The sequence below is a fragment of the Protobothrops mucrosquamatus genome, unplaced genomic scaffold (assembly GCF_001527695.2).
Source record: "Protobothrops mucrosquamatus isolate PMUCROS unplaced genomic scaffold, P.Mucros_1.0 scaffold1765, whole genome shotgun sequence".
NCBI lineage: Eukaryota > Metazoa > Chordata > Lepidosauria > Squamata > Viperidae > Protobothrops > Protobothrops mucrosquamatus.
The window spans coordinates 64,741-85,197 of record NW_015387905.1 but is presented as its reverse complement, the minus strand read 5'-3'; the positions used below and the strand labels follow the sequence as shown (position 1 = coordinate 85,197).

The 20,457-nt window shown below is 39.3% G+C and overlaps 1 protein-coding gene across 1 annotated transcript in view; it reads left to right on the top strand.

Moving 5' to 3' along the window:
- The window catches only part of ABCC3 (ATP binding cassette subfamily C member 3), a 61,037-nt gene that overhangs the window by 30,540 nt on the left and 10,040 nt on the right, over positions 1–20,457 (top strand). The window contains exons 12-24 of the mRNA XM_015823091.1: positions 397–543; positions 1,951–2,038; positions 4,199–4,265; positions 8,393–8,519; positions 8,616–8,792; positions 11,624–11,791; positions 13,332–13,515; positions 14,853–14,958; positions 15,074–15,218; positions 16,372–16,579; positions 17,675–17,985; positions 19,072–19,271; positions 19,380–19,506. Of these exons, the coding sequence (XP_015678577.1) occupies positions 397–543; positions 1,951–2,038; positions 4,199–4,265; positions 8,393–8,519; positions 8,616–8,792; positions 11,624–11,791; positions 13,332–13,515; positions 14,853–14,958; positions 15,074–15,218; positions 16,372–16,579; positions 17,675–17,985; positions 19,072–19,271; positions 19,380–19,506 (2,055 nt within the window). The remainder of the gene's footprint in view (positions 1–396; positions 544–1,950; positions 2,039–4,198; positions 4,266–8,392; positions 8,520–8,615; positions 8,793–11,623; positions 11,792–13,331; positions 13,516–14,852; positions 14,959–15,073; positions 15,219–16,371; positions 16,580–17,674; positions 17,986–19,071; positions 19,272–19,379; positions 19,507–20,457) is intronic.

Genomic DNA, 20,457 nt, shown 5'->3' with positions numbered 1-20,457 from the left:
ATTCATATTTATGACCGTTGCAGTGCCCCAGAGTCATGTGATCCCCTTTTGCAGCCTTCTGACAAGCAAAGTCAATGGGGAAGCCAGATTCACTTAACAACCATGTGACTAGCTTAACAACTGCACTGTTTCACTTAACAAATGTGACAAGAAGGGTCATAAAATGGGGCAAAACTCACTTAGCAACAGAAATGGGCTCAATTGAGGTCGTAAGTTGAGGACAACCTGTATATGGTCTGTGTTTTCCTTGAAGTGGCCCCATCTTTCTACTTTTCTAACAGCAATATAAGACAGGCGGTTAATTTTCATTTTTAAATTTCAAGTCTAAAAAGTAAAAATCCAAAGTCAAGGGTTGTTGACATGTTGTTTAAATAGTCTGTGCTTTCTGGTTTCCAGGTTGCCCTGACCACCTTTGCTGTCTATGTCAGTGTGGATGAGAAAAATGTTCTTGATGCAGAAAAAGCCTTTGTGTCACTTTCCCTATTTAACCTCTTAAGGTTCCCACTCAACGTGCTTCCTCAGGTCATTAGTAACATTGTACAGGTGAGAACGGAGTTTATTTTTTAAAAACTGCACTGAATGCAAAGAGGATGGTAATACTGGCTATCTCGTCCCCTATAAATAAGACCAATGGCTGGTTTATATATAATGCCACTATCACATATGGGCTGTAGCAATATATGTCTTGAGCATACGGACATTTAACTCCTGCTACAGTTCTTACTTTCTACACAGCTTCCTCTAGCAACCATTTAAAAAAAAACTTAGTCAACATGCTCACTGATTGATAACTGGACTGGGTTGCTTGGAGAATATTAGCTTAGTTTTACTAAAAATGCAACCACTGAGTTCCTTTCTGGATCTAACTCAGAGTGCTAATTTTAACTTGGAAAGGCCATCACTTTTCGGTCGCTAACTTGTCATTTTAAGAAGTTCTCAGAGATTCTGAGGTGTGACTGACTCCCACAAGTATATGACAGGCAGCTGTCTATAACAAGGTCTTTACATCCATGGCCCCAAAGTTTTAAACTTCCTCCCTAGAATATCTGACTCACTTCTTCTTTTGGTAGGTTGGTATTGTAGTATCGTTGTGGAAAACTTGGAAATCCATGGGGAAACTGGTGTGGAGGGTTATTATTCTTGATGTTCATCATTTGTGGGGAAATATGGGGAATTATTTTGCTGATATTGAAATTTATGTATTCCGTATTTGATTGTCTTTTAGCCAGCTAATATTTAATGGGAAGTTGAAAGCAAATGCTAATACACAAATATAAACTAGGGATAAAGAATCCAATTTTACACCAGTAGCCTGGTAGTAAGAGAAGTTTAATTCGCTCCTCTGGTTTTTTTTATTTCCCTTTCTATTTTCAGTTATGTTCATTTGTGTTGTTGCAATTCTAGCTTAAAGAGAAAATGACTGTGTGGAGGGATCCAAACTCCGAGGGACAAATTTGCAGATTGTTATAAAATCAGCAAATTGTTATAAAACATACATCGAACTCCTGCCAAATGAATCTGTGTCTCATTTAGCTTGGATCTAGTCTGGATCATATGCAGATATATTCTGTTGAATTGAGATAATTAAGACAACCATGGCACTAGCAAATTCCACATGTTAAATTTATAACCTGCCCATCTCTCCAAATGTATTTATTTTTATATTTATATACCTCCAAATGTATAAGTTGCCTTTCTCTCCAATTCCCTCCTCCAATTTTGATGGTGGCTGGTCCAGAATCCTCCAGTGAGTCATCCCATGAGCTTCCATGGCTGATGTTGTCCTTGAACTTGGGTCTCCCCAGGCCTAGTCTAATATCTTCAACAGCTTAACAGTTTGAGACATAGACTAAGAACCATCATGACCATGAGCTGCTGTTTCCCCTTGGGAGGATTCTCAGAATATCCCATCTCGTATTAAAACAGTCAGTTTTCCCATGTATTCCCCAGACAAATGTTTCACTGCACAGGATTCAGCACTTCTTGTCACATGATGAACTTGATCCAAACTGTGTGGAAACCAAGTCAATTACTCCAGGTAACAATCTACTTTGGTTGATATAGAAGCATGAAGGGTGAAATGGGGTTTGTATATGGGGGGGGGGAGAGACTAAGGGCTAATTTGTAACATCTAAAGGTTACACAGAAGAACCCTTACCACAAATTGACAGGTGCATTAGGATTGCAATTCCCATAATTTGCAAGCACCATGGCTATGCTGCTGGGAATTCTGGCATGGCAATTCTCATCCTATCCAAAGTGTGCTTGGTTGAGGAGGCTTTCATAAATGCTTTTTTGATAAAAGTGCTGAGTTTCTGATAAAATACGTTTTATAAGTGCATGGAAAGATTGCAGCACCTAATGAGAATTCATGTTAGTTCGTCTGTCATATTCTCAATAGAATCTGCAATATGCGCAAATATTTTTTTAGTGAAATCAATTGATATTTTCAGCTTTAAAAAGAGAACACTGTTGCTTGGGCAATTTAAACATATAATTAGATAAATTCTCAGTTTAGGCCTTGTGCATAGATGCTTCTCACTTTGAGATATGGTTATGTATAAGATAAATAATCTGGTTCATTTTGCTTGCCAAATGTTCTTGTGCTTCAAACAAACTAGATATTTTTAAACTTTTACACATTCTTTCTATATATTTCAAAACTGATTATATTACCTGAAGCATTTCTAATAGAATAAGAATAAACATGCAGTCTTTTCTCATATGATATATGGATTTCTATACTAATTAATCCTATTGTTGGTAGTTTATATGTGTGGGGTTAATATAGAGATTAACAACAGTATTTCTTTCATGTGTCTGGAATCTTAATTGATTCATCTCTATTGCATTTTGATATCATAAGCCATAATTTTGTGTGACAGGAAGGACGTCTTTTGGGCTCATGATTCACTCCTTCCTTCTCCAGTTCTGCTGGTAGAAGGAGATGAGATTTTGGTTTGTGTGAATGTAATCATAGTTTAAAGCTGATTTGTTTCAATCAAACTGTAGTTCAGATTAATCACTTTTCCCCAGTCTTGGATGAGACGACAAACCCATAGATTAATAAAAATGAGGTTTCAGGGAGAGAGGGTAGAAAGTTGAGAGTAAACTGAGGGCTAAGGAAGTCCAAGGGCATTTTGATAAACCCTGGCTTTACTGTGACATCCGAACACAAGTTGAAAGACAAGTGCTGGCTATCCCAGGTACCTTTCTGCTCAGGTTGTTTTTAATTTGATGGATTGAAAAAGAAGCCAAAATGCGAAAGAAGGTTTCAAGGTTGCAGGATTGCTTGTAGCTGTATGGAAAAGCCTCCAGGTCCAATTAGATGTGCAGGCAGATTCCAGGTTGCTTCCCTTTTCTGATATCTAGCTTTGCATGGCATGTGTCTGAATAAAAGAAGCAGAAGTGAAAAAAGGCTTACTGTATTGCGTGCAGTGCCACAGACGAAGCCTGATCTTTCCCTCTGTTCAACTTGAAAGCTTGTCAGAGTTCCCACTGATGGCTTGCCATCCTAATACTCTTCCTTAGTCTTTATTTTTGAGAGGCTTTTCCATTTGTAGAAAAAGGAAAGGGAGCAAGGATTGAGCATAGTCTCCAGGAAGCAGCTATAGCTGATAAACAAGCCTGAGTTTTAGTAATTGCTAGTGGATAAATATTTAAGCCAAGGTTGCTTATGCTGAAATATTTCTCCTTATCTCATAAACAGTGTGGCTTCAGAGAGCAACTGAAAGAGGCTACAGAAGCTTCTGACATTTTATAACACTTTAGAGAATGACCCTCAGCCTTCCAAAGTCTGCTTTCTGTTGGTCTGACCCCAGCATCATGACTTGTGATTATTCATGTGACAGGACATTGCTTAAAGAGTTGGGGAAAATAAGAGTAAACCTTTTCATGGTAGTTCCTCAAATCTTTTTAGCAAATTCATCCAATCAGTCTACTACTTCTTTTACATTAAAGATCTATACTCTTTCCAGTACAATTCTGTGCATGTCTATTCTGAAATAAATCATACTTCTTTCGACCAGGATGCATGCATAGGAATCTTCTCAGATGTTGCTCTTTAAATATTGCTGGACTTGCTGGCTTTGGGTGAAGTTACATTTCAACATATCTGGGAATTTCCCACAATGGGAAAAGCTGATGCGTAGAATTGCAGCTTCATTTTTTCCCCCTTTATGTTTTGTTGTGTTTATAGGGTATGCTGTTACCATAAGGCATGGAACATTCAGCTGGGCAAAGGATCTTGACCCAGCTCTGAAGGAGTAAGGAAATTTTCTTCAATTATATTTTTTGGCATTTTCTGGCATCTTGTCTCTCCGGGAGTGAATAGCTTTTGCAGTTTTAAAATGTTATTTGAACCCCCTCACCCCCATATTTTTAATTTGGAACTGATGGCTTATGTAAGTGAAAGTTAGTACTTTCAAACTTTGCAGAGTTTTTACTGTTTTTCAATTCCAACTACTTCTTGAATGGTTACTGAGGTAAGAGCAAGATCTTTAAATGTCACTAAACAGCTTGTAGTTTTCCTTACATCACATGTGACATAATTCTCAGTGAACTGCAGCTGGGATTTTGCAAAATGAAAATGTCTTGAAAGCTGTTGCTATGCCTCTTTCCATTGCTTATTAAGAGAATGCAGACTTTACAATATTGGCGCTACCATTTCAATAGATTATCTCAGGCCAAAATGGATTCTGCAGGTTGATTCCCTTTCATAAATGGCAGGATGGCTTTATATATTCATCAGTGCTGTAGAACAATTCTAGATGCTCACTGTGAACAACAGTGATATCAGGAGCCAATCTGCAACTTACTTCTTCAGTTCAATCCCATGCACCGATGGGATGGTTTATGCACTGGATAGCAATCCTTAAGTAGCAAATTTGCTATCAGTTCTTAAGGCTTCCTTGTTTAACTCATATCTAGGATCAACTTGACTTATCTTCATGGAACAGTCAGAAGATTCAGGCATGTACATTCTTTTTCAAAGCCCATATATACTCAGAGGTCTGTTTTGGGTACTAATTTTAACTCTGTAGGCATAAACAAATATATGCAATTCACTAAAGAGATTTTACTTCTGACAAAAGCTACATGCATACAATATATTACAATAAAGCAGTGGCAAGTATACTAAACAAGTCCAGCTTGGCTAAGCTTTTCTTCTGCATGAACATAACCGTGAAAGCAAAGGCGTGAGGATAAATGATTAGCAAGATACAAAGCCAGCCTGATAACTGCTCCGTGAGATGTTTTCCTAGGCAAGTGAGAGGAAGAACACCAGAAAACAGGGAGTGGAGAATGTAAGCCCCAATCTACTGAGGCATTCTCTCCTGTGTCAGAATTTTAAGGGTTCCTTTATGTTCTAGGTCCAGGTTCTTTCCGATTGATCCAAGTCCGAAGAATCTGATTTTTGGCTTTGCCATTTCAAATATTCTTTTTCTTCTCTCTGGATTTCAAACGTCCTTGATAAGATCTGATAACTGTCTCACCCATAGAAGTTACATCAAATATTTCTCCTTCTCTGGTGTTCTGTGGCCCAGAGCACCTCTGATTTATTGCCTGTGCCTCCTTAAATAGCCTGCTTTTGCAATTAGGCCAGTATCTCAGTATATTCTTTTACAAAGCTCATATTCCAATACATAGTAATTATAACAGTTATACCATTATATCCACTATAATATTCTTAACTGAAATCTAATTTCTTAACAGTATCTTAATATACAGAGCATATGCAGTGATGAATTGTAAGGACAGAAGAAAAATTAACCCTCAAAGGTTAAAAAAAACATAAATAACATTGGACTAGCTCACAGGATGTTTCAGGAGATGGTGGACATAGCAGGGAATCATTTGTATCTTTCTGATGCATTCTGGGAAAAGAACAGAAGTCACCATGAGCAGCAGAGTTGGACTTCCCTTGACCAGCTCATGACAAATCTGCTTGCTTTTATTCCCCTTCCTATGCAGCTTATAGGAGACATGTAGAGATGGGGTTCGGGTGATCACTTATTTTAAAAAATGCCATGTTTACCTCTGAAGAATCTAATTATACATGCACAAGTGAGATACAAAAAATTCCACAGTTGAAACTCTGCCACCTGATCCAAGTGGAAGTGATCCATCACCAGTCACCAAGAAACAGGAAAGGAAGGTTGTGATACTCTTTTCTCTTGGACGGCACGGTAGCTTCCCATTTATTGTGCGGATTTTTCATGTCAATAGATATGTTATCTCCCAGCTGCCCATATCCAAGATGTGGAAAAAAAACCTGAAAATGCTTATTAGACCCACCAATCACAGGCCCTTCTTACTCATCCATGTTGGCACAAATTACTGCAAGGAATATTTTTGAGTGACTTTTCAAATCAGTATTAATGCTTTATTTTAAATTTTATTCAACTTCTAGAGGGTTCTCTTTTTTTAATCCTCTGATACGTCCAAAATAGCTTTCAGTTTCCTTAAAAACTACTCTGCATTTTCTCTTCCTCTTAATCTTAACCATTCCTTCCTCTCTTTGACACTGTTCTTTGTAGTTAGATTTTTTTTTCTTTTTATAGACCTTTTACTGTGCCTTCATTTTTTTTCTACAATCATTCTGTGAGTTACCTTTCCACCCTCACTCTTAGCCTCTTTCACTTCTTCATTCTGTCAAGCCTTTTGTGTGTGTGTGTCCCATTTTAATGTAAGTTCACTTATTTTGATGGCACTCTGTAACAAGTGGCCTTCTTTTCACTCTGTTTTAAGCAGCTTCTACAACCTATACCTTATATCCACTATCTATTCATACTTTGGGGTGATGAATCTGTCTTTTAATACCTTTTCGTGCAGAATTTGTACTTTTCTTCCTGCAGTCATTCTACTTTTACTCTTATTTATTTTATTCCTCTTTCTTCCATATTTTTTTTTTCTCAAGATCCGTGTCAAAAAAATGGTCTGTTCCAAAGCCATAGCCTCTGGTCACATTGATGGCCAGTAGCTTCCAGGTGCGATTCAAGGTGAAAGGGCATAAAGCCCTTCATGACACAGGGCCTAGTTATTTGATAGACCACCTGTGTCCAGTACTTTCTGTCAGTCTAGTAAGATTAGGCTGTGTGGATACATTCCATGTCCCTTCAGTTGAATAATTCCATCTATCGGAATCTAAGAAACGCACCTTCTCTGTCATAATCCCTGCTATCTGGAACAACTTCTCCCCATAGATCCATAGGATTCCCACTCTAATTCCAAACATCACTGAAACCTGGCTGTTCTCCTAGGCCTGGACAAAGAATGGTTGTTGTCTCCTTGTCAGCTTTTCTTTGGTGTGCTGCATTTGTTTTTCTGGACATGCGTGACCTTTATTGTATTGCTCTTTGCTTTTTAAAGTATCATCCATTTAGAGTCATCTGGAATCAATTATTCTTTTAGATTGATACGCATTCTTTTACAATGAGTATGTGTAAACATTCTTAATTCATATATTCAAAACATACATTTTTAAAGAGGTAACTGTTACCTTCTGATCTGTCTGAATATCTCCAAAGGGTCAAATCATCTTCATTCAGATCTATTTCTTCCTTCTCCTTTTTTTAATTTCACAGTTGTGTAAATATCTGTTTTTATTTATTTTTTTTCATTTCATTTCTTAATTCATACTCTATCATCTACTTCTTTTACACTTTAGGTCCCAAACTTCCATATATCATGGATGTCACCAGTTAGCTTGCATGCAAATTTCAAAAATCAACCGTTTAGCATGACTTTAGGAATCAATGCTGAGAGAGAAAACAGCTGGCTGTATTTGTAGTTTCTCTCCCTTAATTTCTTAAGGCGGCCCTTGAGTTCATGATGACATCATAATATCTTTCATGCCTTCCTCTTCTGCAGCTAGTGTTCTTCACTCTTTCTCAGATTACTGAAACATAGGGATAAGGTAAAAGTTGATTAAATAAAGATTCCCATTAGAATTTTGCACTGTACTTTCACATAAAGGAAAATAGGCAGGCATAATTGGTGTTTTTATTATGACAAATTCCAGGAAACATGTCTTAATCCAGGGGTGTCAAACTCGCAACATCATGTGACGTGTCGCGACGTATCGTGACTTTTTTCCATTGCCGGCAATGGGATGGACGTGGCTTCGCCATGATGCATCCGGCCCATGGGGCGGCAGTTTGACATCCCTGTCTTAATCTGTTGCAGTAACAGCAGTCTATTTTTGCTTTCAGGTTCTGACAAATTGAGCTGTAATCCACTCAAACTTATGTTTATGTCACAAAATATCTGCTAGCCTTTAAGAATCCTTTTAATTCTTTGTTGATTTTGCTCTATTGTGCTTACACTTTAAATCAGTTCTACTTCTGAGCAAATGATCCTCTCTTGATTTTGCCTTTGTCCTCTCCTCCAGTATAAATTGGCTAGTCCCCAGTGGTTCTTTGGTAGCCATAGTGGGCCAAGTCGGCTGTGGGAAGTCTTCCTTGGTGTCAGCTCTCCTTGGTGAAATGGAGAAACTCAATGGAGATGCGGCTGTGAAGGTTGGTTTTCAGCAGAGTGAAAAATATTTTGACAACTGAACATTTGAAATATCTGTGTAGCTTCTAATCACATCCATCCTATATTGCTGCTTTTAGGGTTCGGTTGCTTATGTACCCCAGCTACCTTGGATCCAAAATGCTACTTTGAAAGATAATATTTTGTTTGGCCACCCTCTTAACGAGCGGCAATATCAGACTGTGTTAGAGGCATGTGCCTTGAAACAAGATCTTGAGATGCTTCCTGGAGGAGATCAAACAGAAATAGGTGAGAAGGTAAGACCTTTAGCAAGAAATGTGATAGCTGCCTCTCAGAGTCCTCTCCACTGCCATCGCAACAAGGCTTTTGGATGAAGACCCTTTGACCATGCCAGGGGACACTCCCCAAAATGGCCATCCCATTATTTATTCCATTCATGAAATACATAATTTACGGGTGGGCATGGCCATCAGTACCCTTTTCTCAAAATATAAATGGGTGAGACAAAAAGAAAAGCAGCTTATAAAAGAAAAACGAAGGTGGAGAACCTAAATCCACATTGTTGAATCCTGGTTTCTATCATCAAACTTTTTGCACAAAAGACAAGCTAATGAGATTCAGAAGCCAGTAATGTGATCCAGAAAGAAGTGTAGGTCAGGTGTCAAATCTAAGTCAAATTAAGTAATTTCATCCCATAAAACATAATAGTTACCCATTTCACAGGAGTTAAGGATAAATAAGATTAGATAGGATAAGGACAATCAACTCCTTATGTATAGTGAGAATGAAAGAAAGCTATATATTTTCTCCTCCCTTAGCAACCGCAATTCACTCTAACAAAATGGTTGCTAAGCAAACCATGTATCTGAGAGAGAGAGAGAGAGAGAGTTGATGCCATCTAATTTAGATAAAATTCCCTCATGCAGCATCACCAGCCTCACAGCAGTGTGCATTGTTGTCAGGTGCAGAAATTTGGTCTTAGTTGCAGGAATTGATTGAAAAATGATTTTTTTACTACCGTTTACTACTGTTTCTTACCATTGTATTTGCAAATGGCCATTCAATGAAGTGATCACTAAATGAGGGGTGGCTGTGGTGAGCTTGAGTTTTTAATATTTATTCATTTTGCAAATTTATATAGCTAGGGAGGAAAGCACAGTGGGGGGGAAAGCAACGTGGTGGGCATGTGCCAGGCTATGAAAGTATGCTAAGCAGAGGACTAATTGGGATAGAAATGAGGTGTGTGTATAAAGTCAGAGTTGAGGAAAAGATAAAAGAATGAAAGAGAAGAGCAAATGGGAAGCAGTGACATCTGAATAATGTAGTGGATTTAAAGCTTTCCACTCATCATTTTGAAAAAGATTGTGGGATTTTCCAAACAATTACTCTTTATTTAAATTCAAATTGCTAAAGTAGTATATGCATGCATGAATGGCTGATTGATTGATTGATTCAGATAGTATTTTCTTATTACTAGTCTAAGAAGATAAGAAAGGTCCTGAAATGGAAGAGTGGCCTTAATTCCTCAGCATTTTTGAAACTCTTTTATTTTCTCATGGAAGAAGAGCTTCTGAGACTGTATTAGAGCAAAGACTGATCTAGTCCAGGATCCATTTTCCATACTACTTTTCTGATGCCTTGGAGAAGCCATAAGTCCAACATGGATTCAGCAAGTCTCTCCTGGACACATTAATTAATGGTCTAAGGCAGTACAGGGACCATCATTTAATTTATTTATTTATTTATTTCTAGCAGATTGTTAGGAAATATATAAAATTTCCAATTATAATATTGCAGTAGAGTAATAAAGGGTATTTTAGCTTTACCTTCCACAAATTTGTCTAAACCTTGAAAGTTATTCAGGTGGACTCCTTTGAAAGTCATTCAAGTTGATATAGGCCAGTGATGGTGAACCTTTTAGAGACCGAGTGCCCAAAAACCGCCCCACCTCCCTGGCCCACCCCCACTCTGCCCCCCGCTCCACCACCCCCGCAGGGCCACTAACCACAAATCGCCCAGGTGGCTTTGCAGCGCCATGGCGGCCACGCCCTCCACCCGAACCCCATAGCATCATCTGCATGTGATGGGGCACGAGGGCGGAGTCTTGCCCCTGCTGCCCAGCTGCCATGTGCTTGGCTGCGCTGCTCCGCGTGGGCCGCGCCTGGAGGAGACCTCCCTCCAGGCAGGCTGCTGGTGAGGAAAGGGTTGCAGGGGGAGGCAAGGCTGGGGCAATGGCTCGCGTGCCCACAGAGAGGGCTCCGAGTGCCACCTCTGGCACGTGTGCCATAGGTTCGCCATCACTAATATAGGCAATACCAGTACCAGATCTTATAGCAGAGAATTCCCATCATGCAACCTCAGTGGATTAATTAGGGAAAGACAGAGGGAAAAAGTTCTAGCTTCATAACTTTCCAGCAGCTTTATGGCGATCCATTTTCCTGAAATTCACCTTTCCTCAGCCAGCTCCTGATCACATAGGTTGCCTTTTCTGCACTTTTTCAAGTCTCCTTTTTGACATGCATCTTCCAGAGGTGTCATCCCTTAAAAAGAAGGAATCATTTATCTTGGTCATTCCCCCATTGCCCTGTCAGCCACAAGACCATACTGCTTTGGGTTTTTTGTCTTGCAACCAGTGACCACTATAACTTCCCTATCTTTATTAGACCATTAGCCAACTAGCGGAAAGACTGTGCCGAGGCTGAAGCTGTATATCAGTCTAGGTGTAGTGAACTGAAGCAACAATGGAATAGACTCCCTCCCTACTGGGCTCTCTTTTTCTGGCAGTATGTAAGCAGAAGCTGGATGGCCATCGCTGAGAGATGCTATAATAGTGGATTCCTGCATTGAGCAGAAGGGTGAATTATTGTAGGTGATCTAGAACCCTTCCAGGTCTTCCTTTCCATATTTTTTTTAATTAATTGGATACTATCTTTGGGAGCACGCAGCCAGTAGGGCACCAAAGATTCTTGTCTTTCCAGGTCAAAGGACTCTGAATTGCATCTTAGCTTTCAAATGTTTGAGCTCTCCATACAGACATGGTGGGTTTTGGTAGAACTGACACCGTTGCCTGTTGCATTTGAAAGGCATGATATATTTTTTTCTCCTTTCTCCTCTTTTCACCACACAGGGCATCAATCTTTCAGGTGGCCAGAGGCAACGAGTGAGCCTTGCCCGTGCTGTGATCAGCAATGCTGATGTTTATTTGTTAGATGACCCTCTTGCAGCAGTAGATTCTCATGTGGCAAAACATATCTTTGACAATGTAATTGGATCCGAAGGAGCACTTAAAGGAAAGGTGAGCCCAAAGAGATCTAAAAATCTGCATATTTATAGATACATATCACCTCTGAAAGAGAGAGTCTCATTGCTAGTCCTAAGAGTCTTGGAAAAAATGTCTTGAAATGTGTCATAAGTCAAACTTTCTCAGTGTGCTGCTTACGTAATGCAATGGACTGCAATGATTCCAGTTCAGGGATGGCTATTCTTGGTACAGCTATAAGCTATGCAAAAAGAGTGGAGCTTGTAGTCCAATACTGCTCATCCATTCCACCCTAGAATTCCAGTCCTGTTTTTCTTGAATCATTAAATAATTTTATTTACATCATACTTTTTTCTTGAAGTGCAAGGCGGCATAGTCTCTCCTCAGATTTTACACTCAGAACAACAACCCTTTTGACACTGGACTAAAAGATAGTGGCTGGCTCAAGGTCACCCAATGAACCTCTATATTTGAAGATTGATTTGGACCCTGGGTTTCCTACCTCCTGGTCCAAGGCTCTAATCTTTACATTTCACTAGTCCTCAATTACTGTCGGTTGACCTTTGATATTTTTCTGGAATATTTTCCTTCTATTTTTGGGCAAGAAGAAGAAACCCACAGATATTGCTGAATCACTACTGCCATCATTCCTCACCAACCATCATGTTGGCTAGGATTGCTGCAGGTTGTCATTGAGCACCATCTGGAGGGCTGCAAATTCCCTACACCTGTCTTGAAATACGATTTTTCCTTTCAATGTTATCTTGATTGTGCCTAGTCTTCATCTACCGTATAAAGGAAATCATCCAAAATGCATTTGGTGGTGGTTTTTTGCTTAGGATTCCTTTCTTTCACCTTTTATTATGCTGATTATTTTGTTTAAAAAAAACCACAGCAGTTTACAAAAGAAAGAACATATTCTTCTTCTGTACAGGTAGTCCACGACTTAAAATAGTTCATTTAGTGACTATTCAAAGTTACAATAATGGCATTGAAAAAAGTGGCTTATAACCGTTTTTCACAGTTATGACCCTTGCAGCATCCCCATAGTTCCATGTTCACAACTGAGATGCTTGGCAATTGGTTCATATTTATAATGGTTGCCCTATCCTGGAGTTATGTGATCAGCTTTTGGGACCTTTTGACAAGCAAAGTCAATGGAGAAGACAGATTCACTTAACAACCTAGTTATTAACAATTGCAATGATGCATTTAACCACTGTGGCAAGAAAGGTCATAAAATGGGGCAAAACTCACAACAAATGTCTCACTTGGCAACATAAATTTTGGGCTCATTGTGGTCGTAAGTCAAGGACTACCTTATCTTCTCTATCTAGTTATTGTCTGATCACTTCTAAATGATGCTTGAAAGTCAGATTGACAAGATGTCTATGCCACTATATATTGTGAGGCCAGTTGGTAATATGTGACGTGTTATTCTTAGCTTGGAGTTTGCAGTAGTGTTCATTTCACCAGACGTAGTCAAGCTTTTCTTAATTGTAATTATTAAAATTAAATATAATTGAGTTTTAAGAATGTTTAGCACTCCTGACCACTGCACTATTTTTATTTTCAGACTCGCATTTTGGTGACCCATGGCATTCATTTTTTGCCTCAGGTGGACTACATTGTAGTTGTGGTGGATGGTAGAATCTCTGAAATGGGATCCTATCAAGAGCTTTTGCAACAAAATGGGTCTTTTGCAGAATTCCTCCGCAATTATGCGCCTGATGAAGACATAGAAGAAGATGAGCCAACAAGTGATAATACTTTTATTGTTGCTGTTATAGTTGTTTTTCTTCTGACTTGCTCCGTCTGTTAGATTATGCAGGAATCTCTCAATCTCTCTCTCTCTCTCCCTCCCTCCCTCTCCCTCTCTCCCCCTCTCCCTCTCTCCCCCTCTCTCCCTCTCTTTTTGTGTGTGTGTGTGTGTGTGTTAATTTGAACATCAGAATGTGCATTGACAAAGAGAAAGGAATAATCACAACTACCTAACATTTAAGAAATGTTTAAAACTGAGTAGGCCCAAACACTTGTATTTTGATCTAGACAGTTCCACCAATTTATCAATTTTTAAAATAAATAAGATAAACAGGAAGTTTCAGTTCTTCCATTGGATATATTCTTCTCTGGTTTTCCCCGTCTTTTTATTATCTCTTCCACCACCACCACTACCACCCCAGAAATAAGAACAAAGGACACAGTACAATAAGACACTCCCAAGTTACTTCAGAATTAATTGTTCTAGAGTGCAGCCATAGATCTCAGGGCCAGTGGGTTCTTGCTTTCATTTAGTGTGTGCTCACTCAAATGTGGCAGAGCCAGTATCATATCATAGACTCATATTTATGATGGTTGCAGTGTCCCGGAGTCATGTGATCACCTTTTGCAACCTTCTGACAAGCAAAGTCAATGGGGAAGCCAGATTCATTTAACAACCGGGTTACTAACTTAACAACTGCAGTCATTCACTTACCAACTGTGCCAAGAAAGATTGTAAAATGAAGCAAAATTCACTTAACAACTGTCTCACTTAGCAACAGAAATGCTGGGCTCCATTGTGGTCGTAAGTCCAGGACTACCTATAGTTGAGTTTCGTTATTGCTTCTTATTCTTTGTGACTTAGAAAGCACTGAACTCAGACTTTCTAGAACAGTGGTTCTCAACCTGTGGGTCGGGACCCCATTTGGGGTCGATCGACCATTTCATGGGGGTCGCCAAGCAAGGCTGTCCGCCATTTTTTTTGTCCGCCATTTTTTTTGTCCACCATTTTTTTCCCCTTTTCCGGTGGGTGCCTTACCTCCCTTGGGCTGGGCCAGCTGGTGGTCGGCCTGCTCCGTCTCTACCGCTTGCCAGCTATGCCTCGGCCGGCGCAGGGGGCAGAACCACGCATGCGCGGCGCTCCCGGGCAGGGAAAGTCCTCGACTTACGACCGGTTTATTCGTCGACTTACGATCGGTTTAGTCCTCGACTTACGGCCGGTTTAGTCCTCGACTTACGACCGGTTGGGGTCGCGGCATTAAAAAGGTTGAGAACCACTGTTCTAGAAGATATTCTTTTAGAAAACCCAAATAATTAAATATTTGTCCCTCTGTAGTAATGGAGGATGAAGAGGTCCTGCTTGCTGAAGATACTCTCAGCAACCACACAGATCTGGCAGATAATGAACCGGTGACAAATGAAGTCCGCAAACAGTTCCTAAGGTAAACCTGGAATTGCTTTTTAAGCCACTATGCTGACCACTGAAATCAAGCACCTGTACTTCATAGCAATGGGTCTTTCTGTTTTTTTTTTCTAACCCCCCCCCCCAAAAACCAGGCAACTCAGTGTAATATCTTCAGATGGTGAATTATCTACCAAAATGTCTACCAAACGAAAGGTGTGTGACAAAAAGTCCATGGAGCCCCCTGTAAAAGGCACTTCTGAGAAACTCATTCAGGCAGAAACTGCTGAAACTGGCACAGTAAGGAACCTTTGCTTAACATTAATTCTTTTTTGTTGTAGAATTACTGTCTAATAACTATGTGGGATCTAGAATAGCTATCGGAGAGGTTTAGCAACTTAGAAGGAGAGCTTGAAACTTACCCTTTTAAGACAAAGCTGGGCAGTGGGGAGGGCAATGATGTAAAAAAAAATTGCCCAAATTTTTGGTGGGATTTTTTTTTTAATAAACTTTTTAAAACTCTCTATCACAATGTTCATGTTTTGTTGCCAAGATGATAGAAACTACCACCTCCCTGATTGGATTTTTCAGAATTAGTGTTCAAAGAGATTCTGCCGGCTATAACAGTGATCCAGAGAATTTAGGGTTATAGGTCGCCCACAGCTGTTTTATGATGAGAAAAAAAAAAGAATAATACAACTTTTGCCAATCTAGCATGCCTTGCATATGTTAGACTATAATCCCTGGTATCCTAGTAGTACTGCTGGTTGGAGTTTAGGGAGTTTAAGCATACTAGGTTGGGGAGGATTATTTAATTTTTAGAACACATGCATAGTGTGATGCCCTCCTTGCCATCATCAGCATAAGCCGAGGGATGTTTTTTTGGGGTGAGACAGGGAATAAATGTGTTTTTGATGATCCTGTCCCCAAAAGTGATCCAAATATTACTTATGTGAACAGCAGTAACAAATGGAGAATCAAGGCGTGGTTGCAGGTTTTTTAAGCGTATCCTGGAAACTGGATTCATAGCAGAGTTCACACATATTCTGAGACATTAGGCTAGAGTTTGCTTTAGCATTATATTATACTACTGCTGAATTTAAAAAGCTGCTTGGGCCAGTTTGAAAATAGATACGCTGGAGCGTTTGTCATTGATAATGGAACACAGATACAGAAAATCCCTTTAATGCTTTCATTTGGTAATTCTATAGAATGCAATGGAAGCTTACTTTGTCTAGATTTGTAAAAAAAAAAAATGTATTTTCCTGACCAAATTTTGCATGGACACATCCTTAATGTGGTACTTCTATTCTGGAATTTCCTTTATTTTAGCCATGCTTTTCCCCGGAATGGTCTGCATGTAAAATATTCTAATTCTTCTTAACGAGTTGCTAATATTATTATAAGAGATTTGCATCTAAGTAAATCTACTTTATTTTCCATCAATTTACAGGTCAAATTTATTGTTTTCTGGCAATACATGAAGGCTGTTGGTCCTCTTATTTCTTTGTTCATATGCTTCCTGTATTCCTGTCAAAATGGTGCTGCAATTGGGGCCAATGTATGGCTCAGTGAGTGGACCAATGATCCAGTGATAAATGGGACTCAGCAGAACGTGAACAGGCGAATTGGAGTCTATGCTGCCCTCGGTATCTTGCAAGGTAATTGTGTTACGTGTTTCTGCCCATCTATACAGGGCAATTACTCAAATTCCTGATTAAAGGTGTGGATAGAAATATTTTAAAATAGTGATAACTGTGGTTTCTGGCATTCTTTAATACTTATTCAAAAGATCCTTGAACAGACAGTGAACAAAATACTGAAGAGTTATGTTGCGACAGCAGTCCTTTTATTGCATTATGGCAGCACTCGGTTTTGATCTGCAGGCCTTTTGTATCCTTCCTTTACCCCAAGCAACGGTGATGTCACCATTCAATGCTTTCAACCCAGAAGCACTTCGGTGCTCCCGACACAACTGTAGTAGTAGTAATAGATAATAAGAGAGAAGATACTGTGGTCTGCAGAAAACAAAGAAGACACTAAGAAAGGAGAATATTTGTAACTCAGGGTTGACATGAAGGGGGGCTTGGTGCTCTCTGAGTTTGCTTGTTTCCTTGCAGACGTTTCATTACCCAAACTGGGTAACATCATCAGCACTGATGATGTTGCCCAGTTTGGATAATGAAACATCTTCAAGAAAACAAGCAAGCTCAGAGAGCACCAAGGACCCCTCCCAAAGAAAGACAGAACAGCAATGTGTCATGGTTCCAAAAAGAAGCAGCTTTTCAAAGAACCTTGAGGCTTATTTACCTTAAAGAATCCTTTTATTGCTACATAGCTTCGGCACGTACAATAGTGAAGCCAAAAACTGAATCCTCCCACCCCCAATCATCCGTAACAAAGCATAACTCACTCCTTCATTTTACAGTCACCAATCACATTCTCCAATTAGTGTGAAGTGTGAATTGTCCCCCCCTACTCCTCCTGTTACAGCTGACCTTGGCAGTGCTGTGCTGAAATATTGTTATGGTTAACTAGCATATTTTCCCATCCACTAGGCTAGTATTGTCTGATTTAACTCTAGAAGTGATATGCAGGCTAAATAAAACATGTTTGCTTCTTCACATATGGCAAGCAAGAACATCCGATGTTAGCAGTCTTGACATCGTAGTGAAGTTGCATAAAACAGAATGTCCAAGGATTCTAGGATACAATGTGATCAAAGTCTCCTTCCTATGTCTCCTCTTTTGCAACAGGGCTGTTTGTTCTGATCTCCTCCTTTTCCCTAGCCATGGGTGGCATCAAGGCAGCCCGTATTCTCCATGCAGGACTGCTAGAAAATAAGCTTCACACTCCACAGTCTTTCTATGATACAACTCCAACAGGCCGAATCATTAACCGCTTTTCTAAGGACATCTATGTGATTGATGAAGTGATACCGCCAACAATATTGATGTTTCTTGGAACCTTCTTTAATTCTGTATCAACAATGATTGTGATCATAGCAAGCACTCCGCTATTTGCTGTGGTTATAATACCTTTAGCCGTTTTGTATTATTTTGCACAGGTAATTCATGTCATTTTCCCCCCTTTTGTTACCTTGCTATTTGCATGATCGTTTTTGAAGTACCAGAACGCTGGGCAGATAATGCACTCTGAGTTTGAAAGAATTAATCTGTTACATATTTACATAAATGTACACTTTACTGGGTTCCATTCCATTGGAACAACGAAGCCAGCTCTTCTGTCTGAGAGGAATCTCAGTTAGGTTTACAAGACTGAATAACTTATTCACAGTCATTTACTTACTGCCCTATTCTAAGTATTTTTGTGTAGCTCCAAATAGCTATTGTGATCTTTCTTAAAATAATTATAGCCTGCCCTTTGTTTATAAGCTGCTCCAGCAACAGTAGAAAATGCTTACCAATAGAAACCAAAATAATAAAAATAAAAAACATTAAACATCATCAAAGTCAAAGCAGTTGCTAACATTAAAAAAAGATTAACAGTACAGCAGAATAATGGAAGATAAATGTAATCTCCACTGGTATATATCACTTTATCACTATTTTGGCATGTTTTTTATAATGTAGTGGGGATTTTACATGAACAGTGGAAAAAGAATCTTATCATAATAAATTAAGACTTCTTTCCCTGCCTCCTGAATTCCATAATTGGAAGACCTGTGTTCAGAATTGCTGTCCTTACAGTGACATGGATGCAGTTAATATACTGGGATGGGGAGGAGTGATGGTAAAATCTGTATCTGAAAGTCATCCAGAAAATATACCCTCAAAATCAAGGTTAGGCTAGCTTTTCCTCAGAAGTTGCTTTTCAGTCTACAATACATTTTTGTACTTAGAGCTTTCAAACATGTAAACATCACCTGAAGCCTAAAATGGCACAGCTGAGAAAAATCTTTACCGTTGATTCTGATATCTCATAGGCTTTCCCCAAGATTTAGTGAGAGAAATCCCAAAGAATTGGATACAACCTCTTTTTTCAAGGCCTTGAAAAGTTCCTTCTATCTGGGAACTGTATTGGTTCTCTATGATGTGACAGTCTTGATAGCTGAGATCAAATATGTAAAATGCTTTAAGAGGTTTTGTGTTTTGTTTTTTTTAACATAATGCTTTTGAACCGGCCATGGCAGCGGTTCTATGTAGCTACCTCTCGTCAATTAAAGCGACTGGAATCCGTTAGCAGATCCCCCATATATTCGCACTTTTCGGAAACGGTCACAGGAGCCAGCGTCATCCGAGCATTCAAAAGAGGGAAGTCTTTTGTTTACAGCAGTGACACAAAGGTGAACGACAATCAGAAAAGTTACTATCCTGGAATTGTAGCCAACAGGTAAAGTTGTTTTTCAAGTTGTTTTTAATGTCAGCCTCTCACTTGAAAAGACAAATAGTTCCAAATGAAGTGTGTGTTGTGTACTAAAAATGTTTTCTTATTTACTAGGTGGCTGGGAGTTAGAGTTGAATTTGTGGGAAACTGTGTGGTATTCTTTGCAGCTCTTTTTGCCGTACTAAGTAAAAACAATTTGAGTGCTGGCCTGGTTGGACTTTCTGTATCTTATGCACTTCAGGTATGTATAATAGATTGCTTATATTAAAAGTAGAAGTGAAACCTCATTATAATATGACCTTTTCATTTGGCATTCTGGTTTTAATTGCATATTGCTACAGCATCTCTTCCTCTCCCTCTCTCCACTTTTTTGTGGCAAAGTAAGAATATAAGAATGAACTGCAGTGGGTTGCCTCTTATGTCTAGGGCTGTGCTGATTTAGGAGGCAGTAATGAGCAGGACAGTGATGCCAAGGGGGTATGACTATATCATGTACATGAGCAGCATGTTAACCAAAGATTGAACATTTGGGAAAATAAAGTGTTTGCTTGGCACCCAAGAGACATTAACAAAGGTGCCAAGTAACTGCATCTTATGGAGGGAGTTCTCCATGTGGATGCCATCTTCTAGACATGTTGTCCCATTTTGAACATGTAGTTACAATTATAGTTCTTACTGTGCCATTGTTTGAAAATGCATTCTTGCATCAACATGCATGCCCAGCTTTGTTACTAACCATGTTTCTTGGGCTTAGAAATCAGACTCTCTGTCCAGCCTCAGTCTGAATAGCTTGGTCCAACAGAAGAGATAATCATAAACAAAAAGTAGCTGCTTCCTTGTGATCTAGATTCAAATCAAGGTAGAGTTGCTTCTGGGAAGGGAAAGCCAACGGCAATATTAGAAGCAATTGCAGTGTAAGATATTGTGAGGAGGCTGGGAAAGGAAGGGAAGGCAGATCAGACATCAGCAGTCGAGAGATAATGGGTGAGTCATTTGACAGCTTATCTTATAAACATCAACTTGGTCCAGATGGAAAGAAATCCGGAGGAAAAAACATTGCACAATCATCAAAGAGAGTTTAGTTGAGTAAATGAGATTGGGGACTTCCTCTTTGACTTTCCAAGATTCCACATTTAGCCCACAGTAGCATTAAATACACCTTCCTAGACTCTGGGTTGTTCTTGTTTATTTG